This window comes from Neolamprologus multifasciatus, chromosome 15 (genome assembly GCF_963576455.1).
Source record: "Neolamprologus multifasciatus chromosome 15, fNeoMul1.2, whole genome shotgun sequence".
Taxonomy (NCBI): domain Eukaryota; kingdom Metazoa; phylum Chordata; class Actinopteri; order Cichliformes; family Cichlidae; genus Neolamprologus; species Neolamprologus multifasciatus.
In genome coordinates, this window is record NC_140453.1 from 21,069,940 (window position 1) to 21,082,184 (window position 12,245).

Genomic DNA, 12,245 nt, shown 5'->3' on the forward strand with positions numbered 1-12,245 from the left:
CAAGCAAAAAGAGAAAAAACAAAAAACAAAACAACAAATGAACAGGAAAATGATGTTGTGTTGACTGTGTCACAAAGAGAGGGGAAAAACACCGGGCCAGGCCCTTTGTCAGCCTTCTCTCTCCCCCCCCCCCCCCCCTTTTTTTTCCCCTCACGATATAGTCAACTCATAGCCCACCAAGTTGACAGGACAACACTGGTAGATATTTAAATTCTTAAGATCATGTTTAAACTCACAAAAGAGAATTTTCAGCAGAAAACATCTCACAATTTGACTCTTAACCACTAAATTTATTGTTTCCTCACTGGTTGGTCATACCAGTCTTTTCTTTCTTCTTTGAAGTTAAGTTATTGTCCTGCAACCCAGAGAGTTTATTTGTTAGTGGATAAACTTCACCATTTAACAACAGGTGTATGTTAAGTTTCCCTTGTTTAACTTTGCTGAAAAATCTTCACGTGTTCATGAGTGTAAGCTGCTCTTCATTGCGTGTGTGTGCATTTGTAGGCAGGTTAATTTTATGTGTGTTCAGTGGAGCTGCAGATCCAGCTAAGTCTCTCTCTGCCTTAGCTTTTTTTTTTTCAAACAAGGCGTTTCCTTAAAAGGTCCCTTTCTCTCACATTTCTCTGCTTGTGTGTGTTTTTGTTTCACCTTTTGTTGCGATGCTCCGGGTGCCTTCCCAACCTCCACAAGTCCGTTGGCCCCAAATTTCAACCCAGTTTTTTGTGTCACAGCTTCTCTTAATTTCTCCTCTAATTCTCTCCTCACTGCTGTTGGTTCCACAGCTGCTGATTCTTGCTGGGTTCCCATTACTATCGTTTTGCTTCGGCCGCTGTGCTTGTGTTGGGCTTGTTGGTTCAGGTCCGTAGCCACCTGTATTAACACACTAAGAGATCTATTTGATATCATTTTCATCACTGTTAAATAGACAAGCAGGCAACACGCCCATCTTTACAGCGCAAACTGCACGCCAGTCTCACAACACATTCCTCTCTCTGCTTCTCCATAATTCTCCACTCTCGCTTTATTTCTCCTTTCTCTACATCAGATTTAAAACCCAACATATTTCACACCACTACTCACCTCTTACTGCTTTGACTCCTCTTTTTTCTTTACACCACAGAGAATGTCACCCAATTAAGCCCGTCTATCTCTATGTGGCTCCAAATTACCCTCTTTTACTTATTTAAGTTTACACACTCGTCAGGGGACAGGCACAAAGCAATCAACAATTTCTACCACTGAAACGAGTAATTCAATCTTTTTTACCTAATATAGAACTCAACCTTTGATGTCAAAATATCCTCTTGTTCTATTCCAGAATAAATGTAAACCCGTGATTACACAGCGGTTTCAGTGTTATTCTGTAGCTAATGCGGGAGTGATCAGTTCCCAAGTCGCCACCTCAGCTAACCAAACACCGTTGGACCGGCCTGTGCGTCCACAGACAGGGGGGTTGCCACACCATGAACAAAATCAATTTCCACAGGTCCACTAGGCGTCAACCTTAGGTCTTAAAATATCCTCTTCGCACTAGTGTCCTCAAATTCACGCATTAACCGTCACTGTCACCATGTTCATATTTCACACACTGAAGCACACAGAGTGTGTCTCACACGCAGAAACCTCTGAGCTCAACTTGAAAATCACAGTTTCTTGCCACAAAAGCCAGTCAGAGACAAAGTTAAATGTGGAATTTAATTTGGGCTGCAACTCTAGTCTCAATGTAGAATGTTTTTAGTTTCTTGCTAGAGCCAGTTCCTATGACACACTGGAATTCAGCCTCAACTTATGATGTTAGTATTTCGCGCCGAAAACCTGACACCGACAAAATTTAATGTGAAAATACGTGTAACTCAGCAAACAGATTAATTTAGAATTTCCAATATGCACATTTGGTACATTTGTAGTTCTATTTTGAAATGCATTACCGGCTATACCATTGGCTGACATGTTTTTTTGTTGTTTTTTTAAAAAAGGGAGATGTTGTATTGTTTGCATATAGTGGCAGGAGGACGGGTATGATTACAGAATTGGAGGTGTGTCGTTATTTCTCCAGAACGTGTGGCAACAAAGAAAATGGTGGCTCACGCGGCAGAGAGTTGGAGCATTGGGAGTGCGGTCGGTTGTTAAGTTTGGGAGTGGAATTTTTTTTCAAAGTGTGCAGCATAGTTGTTGTAGTTAGTGTGGGTTTGGGTGTAAGGTGTGTTTGGTTGGTGGTTTGGTGTGTGAGTGAGGTAAGTAGGAGAGCCGGCCAAAGGCCTGTACAGGTCTGGTAATGGTCTCCCGCAGTCTTCTTCTCACAGACCAGGGTTGGCACAGTTGGAGGGCGGAAACAGTGAGTGGAATAGTATTGATGGTAGTGAAGAGGAAGAGATCAGGCGGTCAGGGTGAAGAGGGTGGGAAAAAGTTGGAAAGGGGGGAAGAGGCGCAGAGCTAGTGAAAGGAAGAGGAAAAAGAGAAGTGGGGGTAGTACGGAAGGAACTGATAGTGAAAGTAATGAAGAGGGAACGAGTCCAAGTATGAATGTAATTGTCAGGTTTGAGGAAGAGGGTGTGAAGAAAATAGATCCACTTAAGCTAACAAGAGCACTTAAGGCACAAGTTGGGGAAATCAAATATGCTAAGATACTCATTGGTTGTAACACAGAAGTGCAGATGGAAAAGGCACGGAAACTTGTGGGGGTGTGCAAAGTCAAAGTGAAGAATACTGTAAGAGTAGGGGAAAAGTGCAAAAGGGCAAAAGTCAGAAGTACAATAAGAAGAACAAAGAGAACATACTGGAGAGATTTCTGCAATACAATTCCTAGGAATACTCAAATAGGGGACATGTGGGGGATGATGAGGGGAAATGGGGGGAGACAGAAAAGAATGGAGTTATTCAATACTTGATAAGAATAATCAAGTAGCTGTAACTGATAGGGAAAAAGCTGATTTCTTGGCAAGTACTTTTGTTGATATACATAGTGGGAGAAATTTATCAGAGGAAAGTAAATGAGGAAGAGAGGGGACCAAAGGAAGAAATCTTGAAGCTTTAGGGAGGAAGGAGAGTACTGAAGATGTAATGAGTTGTCCCTTTTCTATTGGAGAACTGAAAAGAGCTCTGGCTAGTACCAGGAATAGTGCTCCAGCGAAGGATGAGGTATGTTATGAAACATCTGTGACAAAGTGGTTGAACATGTGCTTATTAGTTGCAGGAAGTATCTAAGTTACAGGAGGGTGAGGAGGTGGTGGAATGGAACTGTGGTTAATCAGTTAAGTCATGGTGAAGGGAAAGGGGCGGTTCTTCGTTTTTTTTTTTGAGAAATACTGGTCTCATCAAGAGGATCTGAGGATTCAGAAGTGAAGTAAGAATAAAAGCCAGGAGATGGCAGTAGTGCAACATCTTTGGATCTAAGCTGCTGTTAAACATGAAAGACGAAGAAGCAGTTTAAGAAGATGTTCTTTATAAGAGTAAAGAATGTTACAGTAGAGTCATACATGGTGCTATCAGCAGATGAGGTGGAGGAAAGCCCAACATTAAGGAAAGAAGGTGACAGCACAGACAAGGACACCAAAGCTTCCGAGGAGCATCAGAAGGGTCAAAAGGAAGGTAAGCTAATAGTCTCAGGTTGTGGGATCTGGTTTTCAACTGTCATACAGGACACCGGCCTGTGACCTTTCTTTCCATGGCCTCGGCAGATTGAGACAGCCTCTCCGTTTTAGTGATCTCCAGATCATTTGTGACTCTGGTGGACCTCCCAATCTTGAATAATTATTATCAACTTATTGTATACTATATATACTATAACTGGGAGCCAGTAACATCAAATCCGAGATTACCTGAATCATGGTATCAGGACAGCAGGACTCTCACAGGTTACACAAATGGAGCTTGACATAGAGGTCTCAGACCACAACAAAGGACAAAAATTAATTTGGGGCTGGTCTAAATTTACTAGGCCACTTGTCAGAAAACATAATGTCCTGCAGACGTAGGAGGCAAAATTGGATCTTAACAAAAAGTGAGCCATTTTATTGCAGCTGAATAAAGATACAAAACAAAGGCAAAAGGACGTCAAGACAACTAACCAAACTGAGTGAAACTAAACACTGAACACATGGAGCATGATGCAAGATACATAAGAAACATGAAAGACCTGGACCCTGGAGGGAGACAGACAATTTACAAAATTCATGGATAATAACAATAATTACATTTTAGCATTCACATTTTAATTTTGATTAAAGACTTTGTGCATACTGATGGATTAACCATTACAGAAACATAAACAATGAGTATGCTCATTTGAATATTCAAAATTTTGGGCAGCTGTGGCATAAACTTTACACTGGCTGGTGTTAGTAAATTTGTAAAACACCATGCATGTTTCACATCAAATATTATATTAATGCACATATACACATGCACATTTCTGCTGGAGGTTTCTTCCTGTTAAATGGCAGGTTTTTCCTCCCCACTGTCACCAAAGTGCTTGCTCATAGGGGGTCATATAATTGTTGGGTTTTTCTCTGTATGTATTATTGTGGGGTCTACTTTACAATATAAAGCGCCTTGAGGCGACTGTTGTTGTGATTTGGTGTTATATAAATAAAATCTAATTGAACTGAATTTAATTGAATTGTGCTTATCATAGACCTGAAAGAGTTAATTTTTTTATGGACTGCTTATTATGGACAATGGACGGCTTATTATGGACAATGGACTGCTTATGGATTATGGATTATGGACTGCTTACTCTTCCTTAACTTTATAAATTATTTGATTTAAAAGAAAGGACACGTGAGACATTGTTTTCTAATTCTTCATTCAATACAATAAATCATCTATAATTGCATTTTTTCATTGTGTTTGCCATGTTGTACGCATATGGTAGGAGGAAGGAGCACTGTCCACAATAAAAATCACCATAACTCACCTAATTTATAACCAATTTTCAAATAATTTGTTTTGATATTTATCTCTGATGTCATATTCTGATTTACTGGCTTTTGATCTCATCCCATTAAAAAAATCTCCTGTGATCTTTTATATCAAATTGTCAAATTGGACCAAATATGGGGTTTGACCGCTGGGCTTGATTCATGTGCTACACTGAACATGCCACAGGATGACAGCATAGTCCAATAATCTAACCAGGAAAATATTCTGTGGCAGAGTGTGAGCAATGACGATTATATAAATGAAAATGATGCGTGCCAGTTCATGTAGAATATGAGATAATAATATGCTCTTTTCCCTTGTGAGAGTCGAGTCACTATCAAGTCACTTACTGGATATATATATATCTCCAATCTCCAATGTTGGTCAATAATAGTATGTCTAATATTAGTGAAAGTCTTACAGTTCACTTAGGGTCACATGGCTATCTCAGGTACCATGGGGCAGGGTAAACCCTGGATAGGTGTCTGTCACAGCCTTTCACTACTACCATAGAATCAATTAACCTCAAATTAAGGAACAGGTGTAGGCACAGGGAGAAGATGCAAAGTATTTTTAAAAACGCCCCACCCTGGATTCAAGACAGTACCTTCCTGCTGTGAGGCAACAGTGCTTACTACTGTATCAATGTAGCAACCCAGTTAAGAAAGCCAGCTAAAAAATTGCAGTAAGTGCACAGACCAGGAACAGAATGGGTTAAATGCTGTAGGTCTCCAGAAACGTCTGTGGCTATCATTTCTCACATCCTGAAGATCTGAATGTTACCAAATAATATTAAGAAACATATTCCTCATAATTACAAGAAAGTATGTCCAATTTTTAAAATAAAGGTTAATTGCTTCTTGAAAGCAAACATGATACTTTGAGCTTGTTCTTCATCAAAAAGAAACAAAGCTTTTCTTTAAAACAGTAATACGTTTAGCAGGTGATGCATTTTGTTTTGATTGGCTTTTTAAAGGTGAAGATATTAACCAATCCGATTAAAAAACAAGCTCTTTCAGTAGTTTTTAAACACCTCTGAGGATCTTTTAAAAAAAATCTTTGATAAGAATTGAAGGAACACGCATGAATACACATTTTAGGTCTTACTGGACCTAATTAAACATGGTGCACATTTGAACAAAATCTCATATGATAAACTCCTCCATTCCAAAAATAGTGGTCAGATTTGGCTTTAAAAGCCGGTCGAGCTGTGGTCCTGAAGCACCATGGAGGTGATCCAACACAGCACAGATCCTCAGAGGTGGCGCTCTGCCATTTCCAAAGAGACTCATCTCTTCCATCTCTTTTGCTTTGTGATGGTGATGCCAAGTTTTGGAGGGCCTGGCACCAAAATGCATCCTCCTCCTCCTGCTGGTGTGTGTGTGTCTGTGTCCAAGCTTTACCATCAAAACACACACATTCACTGTACAAACACAAATGGTTGGAGATTAACAGTGATGACAGACGAGTCACGGTTTGCAACATCGCTTCAGGCAAAGATCAGAGTAAAGAGGTCATCCATAATCCCAAACCCGAAACACAGCAGTCACAAGCCAAACAAAAGAGCAAACCAAAGTGTTCCAATGCATTTAAAAGCATGATATCTGCTGTTTGTATCTCATAGGTTGCTGCACATTTAAGTGAGAATTTGTTTTTATTTTTGTTTTTTTAATTAAACTAAGGTCAGGCACTCGTGGTGAAAAAAATCCTCCAATCTGTGTAAACCTGTAACATTAAACACTGTCTTTGTTTCTCTCTTTCTTTTTGCAGAATCCATCGAAGTGACTGGACAATACATCTGGTTTTGATAAGGTTCTAAAATGATTTAATTGCAACCTCAGATAGCAACACACATTGCAGCCGGACTTGTATAACAAAAATTTAGACAAAATGCAAAAGCATTGTAAAAAAGGTAAGTACTGTACACCCCATCATTCACCGTTTTAATTAAGTAATCATGACTTTATCAGTCCCTCACATCCTTGTGGACACATTTTGGTCTATGATTCTTTACAGTGCTTTAATGCGTTGATGCTTACAAGCATTAATTTATGCACAACACTCTAAAGGTTCTGATATAGAATTTCAATCAGTTTGAGGTCTGGACTTTAAGTGGGTCATTGCAACACCTTGATTCTTTTCTTTTTCCGTCATTCTGTTATAAATCTGTCAGTGTTTTTGGAATCACTGTCCTCTTCCATGGCCTACTTTCAACTTAGTTTTGGCTAGCAGATATATTTGACTCTAGAATACTTTGGTATACAGAGGACTTCATGTAGCACTCAGTGACTGCAAGGTGCACAGATCCTGTGGCAGCAAAACAAGCCCAAATCACCAGCCCTTCCTTCACCACTGCGCTTGTGACAGTTGGTGTGAGGTGTTTGTGTTGGCATGCTGTGTTTGGTGGCACTGCGCATTATGGCCAAACATCTCCAATTTGTTTCCAAAGGACAAAGTCTTGTCGTTTGTTCAGATTCAGCTTTGGAAACCTAAACTATGTTGCTGTATTTTTATTTTTTTGAGAGGGAAGAGACTTTCTGATAGCAGCTCTTCCAAACAAGCCATGCTAGTTCAGCGTCCTTCTCATTTTACTGTCATGAACTTTAACATTTAACTGAGACTCAGAGTTTGCTGAGATGTACAGTGGGGCAAAAAAGTATTTAGTCAGCCACCAATTGTGCAAGTTCCCCCACTTAAAATGATGACAGAGGTCAGTAATTTGCACCAGAGGTACACTTCAACTGTGAGAGACAGAATGTGAAAGAAAGAAAAAAAAAAAAAAAAAAAAAAAAAAAAAAAAAAAATCCATGAATTCACATGGTAGGATTTGTAAAGAATTTATTCGTAAATCAGGGTGGAAAATAAGTATTTGGTCAATAACAAAAATACAACTCAATACTTTGTAACATAACCTTTGTTGGCAATAACAGAGGTCAAACGTTTACTATAGGTCTTTACCAGGTTTGCACACACAGTAGCTGGTATTTTGGCCCATTCCTCCATGCAGATCTTCTCAAGAGCAGTGATGTTTTGGGGCTGTCGCCGAGCAACACGGACTTTCAACTCCCGCCACAGATTTTCTATGGGGTTGAGGTCTGGAGACTGGCTAGGCCACTCCCGGACTTTCAAATGCTTCTTACGGAGCCACTCCTTTGTTGCCCGGGCGGTGTGTTTTGGATCATTGTCATGTTGGAAGACCCAGCCTCGTTTCATCTTCAAAGTTCTCACTGATGGAAGGAGGTTTTGGCTCAAAATCTCACGATACTTGGCCCCATTCATTCTGTCCTTAACACGGATCAGTCGTCCTGTCCCCTTGGCAGAAAAACAGCCCCATAGCATGATGTTTCCACCCCCATGCTTCACAGTAGGTATGGTGTTCTTGGGATGCAACTCAGTATTCTTCTTCCTCCAAACACGACGAGTTGAGTTTATACCAAAAAGTTCTACTTTGGTTTCATCTGACCACATGACATTCTCCCAATCCTCTGCTGTATCATCCATGTGCTCTCTGGCAAACTTCAGACGGGCCTGGACATGCACTGGCTTCAGCAGCGGAACACGTCTGGCACTGCGGGATTTGATTCCCTGCCGTTGTAGTGTGTTACTGATGGTGACCTTTGTTACTTTGGTCCCAGCTCTCTGCAGGTCATTCACCAGGTCCCCCCGTGTGGTTCTGGGATCTTTGCTCACCGTTCTCATGATCATTTTGACCACACGGGATGAGATCTTGCGTGGAGCCCCAGATCGAGGGAGATTATCAGTGGTCTTGTATGTCTTCCATTTTCTGATAATTGCTCCCACAGTTGATTTTTTCACACCAAGCTGCTTGCCTATTGTAGATTCACTCTTCCCAGTCTGGTGCAGGTCTACAATTCTTTTCCTGGTGTCCTTCGAAAGCCCTTTGGTCTTGGCCATGGCAGAGTTTGGAGTCTGACTGGTTGAGGCTGTGGACAGGTGTCTTTTATACAGATGATGAGGTCAAACAGGTGCCATTCATACAGGTAACGAGTGGGGGACAGAAAAGCTTCTTACAGAAGACGTTACAGGTCTGTGAGAGCCAGGGATTTTCCTTGTTTGAGGTGACCAAATACTTATTTTCCACCCTGATTTACGAATAAATTCTTTACAAATCCTACCATGTGAATTCATGGATTTTTTTTTCACATTCTGTCTCTCACAGTTGAAGTGTACCTCTGGTGCAAATTACTGACCTCTGTCATCATTTTAAGTGGGGGAACTTGCACAATCGGTGGCTGACTAAATACCTTTTTGCCCCACTGTAGCTCTTGGGTTTCTCTGACCTCAACTCCTGACAAGAATGGCAAGTATCTTGAATGTTTTACACGTACAGTATGAATAATCTTTCTCACTGCAGAATGGTCGATTAAATTGTTTGGAAATGACCTTATACTGTAACCCTTCTCAGACTGATGGTTAGCAACAGTCGCTTCTCTAAGGTCACTGATGTCCATCCTCTGTGGCATTGTGTTAACACACAACTAAATCCTCCAGACCAGCAAACTGTCAAAGCTTTGGCTTTTATAGAGGTGCTCACAATTAGCAGCAAATACTTACACTGTTAGCTTCTATGGAAGCAACAAAGTGTATTTAGTTTTTCACACGCTCCTGTATTCTTGGGTTAATTTCTGTTAAATAAAAGATGACACTCTGTAATATGTTATGTGTTGTTCAGACCTGTTAAGTTTCTTTCAGCTGTGGAATGGTGAGATTTCTTTACCTGTAAAGAATTACTCTTATCTAAAAAAAAAAAAAAAAAAGCATGTGTAGTATACACACGGGGCAGTGTAAAAGTCATAAAACACAAAAGACGCAGCAAGTTCTCAAGCTGTTTTATTCATTTTAGTCTTTCGACTGCAGCCCACTCTCAAATATGTTTTTAAAGGAACTTAAGTAACAAACGTATAATTTTCCCAAAGCAGTTGCAAATTATAAGAGCTGATTAAACAAACTAATACAGTGAAAAAGCACTCCACACACTAAAAATTCTTTACTTAATGCTGTGCAGGATTTCACTGCTCTCTAACAAGATTTCGTTTTAAACACCACTTTTTCAGGATGCATGAAATTACTCAGAATTTCATCATCGATTATGTGTCGCAGAACTTTTTTTGGACTACACCTTTTTTAAAAGGTTTTTTTAAAAGACTGTGAAGAGCCTTTACTGGCTTTCAAAGTTTATGTGTCAGAGGGTGACATCTGGCAGGTACTGATCCTTAAAAAAAAAAAAAAAGAGCTGAAGCTCCAAATTTTTTGAGCATCAGATAAATGTGGACTATAATCCGATGCCATGAAATATGTCAAATGGTAGGAATTTAACCATCTGAAACACAAAACTTGGCTGTTTTTGGCTGTCTAGGCCTTCGACTTGATTCCTATCGGACACGCGACACCTGTGCCTCCCAGGCCACAGTATCCATCGGGGTTTTTGCTCAGGTACTGTTGATGGTACTCCTCAGCATAGTAGAACTGCTTGGCCTCAGCAATTTCTGTGGTGATGGAACTGTGACCTGCCTGTGTTAGTACCTAAAAGACAGAGGAAAAAAAGAAAAGAAAAGAAAAGACAAAAACACAAATTACTGGACAGGTCATTATGAAATGAAAAACATGAATATATGAGCAGTCCAAGGCTAATCCACATCCTGCACAAACTGATGGATCCAAATCAGTTTGTGATTGTTTCTTGAAAACAGCAAAGTGATCTCTGCCGGTTTTCTTTCTTTTAAAAAAAAAAAATTATCTTAAGTTGATCCGTATTTTTGATGATATGACAATAAATGTAGTATTTAGCCACAGTTGTGTAAAATCTTTTGAAAAATGACTGGATTCAGATCTAGCCTGACCTCAAAATTAAACACCTCTAAGTTGAGGCAATCTCAGACTCCCACGGTCATATTAAATCTTTAACTTTTAGCATGATTCTGATAAACAGACAAAACAGATCCACTTGTACAACTGAGTGGTTTCCAAATCTTCCACCTTGAGGCAGGTCCACACATGCTTTTATCTCACCCAAACACTTACTTTAATTCATTACTTTTGGTTAATTTATTTTAAATAGTATATCTATAAATCATATGTTCTTACTGACACTCCATCAGACAGACTGGGGATGTTAACTCGGCCTTCAAACTTGGTGCACCCTTTGTTGGGTGCCGTTAAATGGCACTAACGTTGTACAAGGGGAGCTAAAGAGGAACTTAGAAACCAAACGTCCTTTCTGAAAGAAACTTTGCCTGCTTCAAAAGAGCAGTGAAGACAAACAACAGGCAGAGAGACTGAGAAGGTGATGGACAACATCCTGTAAAGGAAAAAAAAACATTTGTAATGCTCAAAAGTGCTTTTATCTGACCATTGAAACAAAAAAGCATATCTTTCTAGCTGCTCAAGAGATTATTTTCTGCAGATATGAAAACTTGTGTACTCAGAGACTTTGGTTTGCCCTTTTGTGTGACATGGAAACAAAAAGGTTGAAATTCACTGAAATAATCTCATGTTAGCAGTGCAAATCATATACAGTACATTACCCCAGAGACACAATTCAGTTCAGCAAAAACAGATATGGTGACAATCACACACTGACTCTAATAAATTCGACTGGATTTATAAAATAAGTTAGAGTCATCAGGTTCCTCAAACTCAGGAAGGATAGATACTGAGACTGAGTTTCCCACCATTCATCAATAAAAATATTCTTGTTAGTCTGCACCGAACCAATTTAACTGCAAGAATGATTTGACTTTGAGCAGAACTCATCTTATCAAGGTTGTTTTCTGCAGGTACTTATTAGCATCTTGTCTCTCTCGAATGTGTTTATTCAGCTCCAGGTGGGGCGGTACCTACAAAACAGACAATGCGCTCACACGTATTCAGTGTGTAATCATTTGGTGATGACACCCTCTCCTCCTTGTGATAAAAATTACTCAACCAGATGGCGTGTGGGTTAAATAAAAGACAGAGAAACAGTAGGCATGAAGACGATGAAACTTTTGCTTCTGATGGAGGGATGTGTGTGTGTTTTTAGCATGTGCACAGACATCATGAGGCTTTTTATTGGATCGCACCCTACAGTAGATGTTGGGAGACATAAATTTGGCAGAACATTTACAGGTTTAGCCTTTTATCTGCAGAGCTGCTGTTATTCTTCCTGACATGAAAGCTGCTAAAAGGAATACAAACCCAGAGCCCCTGTAGCCACTGCACTAGGTTTATGCTAATTAACCTAAATAATCATAAAACAGAGCAATTTTTCATGGTTCAACTCGGGATCTTTACGAAGGCTGGCTTTGGTTTATTTATGTCAAACT

General features: G+C 39.9%; 1 protein-coding gene across 2 annotated transcripts in view; it reads right to left on the bottom strand.

The window, feature by feature from the left end:
* Nucleotides 1–9,754: 9,754 nt before the first annotated feature.
* Nucleotides 9,755–12,245, bottom strand: part of msraa (methionine sulfoxide reductase Aa) — a 62,446-nt gene continuing 59,955 nt past the window's right edge. For both annotated transcript variants that reach the window (XM_085131943.1, XM_085131942.1), the window contains one exon: nt 9,755–10,464. In XM_085131943.1, coding sequence (XP_084988069.1) covers nt 10,294–10,464 — 171 coding nt within the window. In that variant the 3' untranslated portion in view covers nt 9,755–10,293. The remainder of the gene's footprint in view (nt 10,465–12,245) is intronic.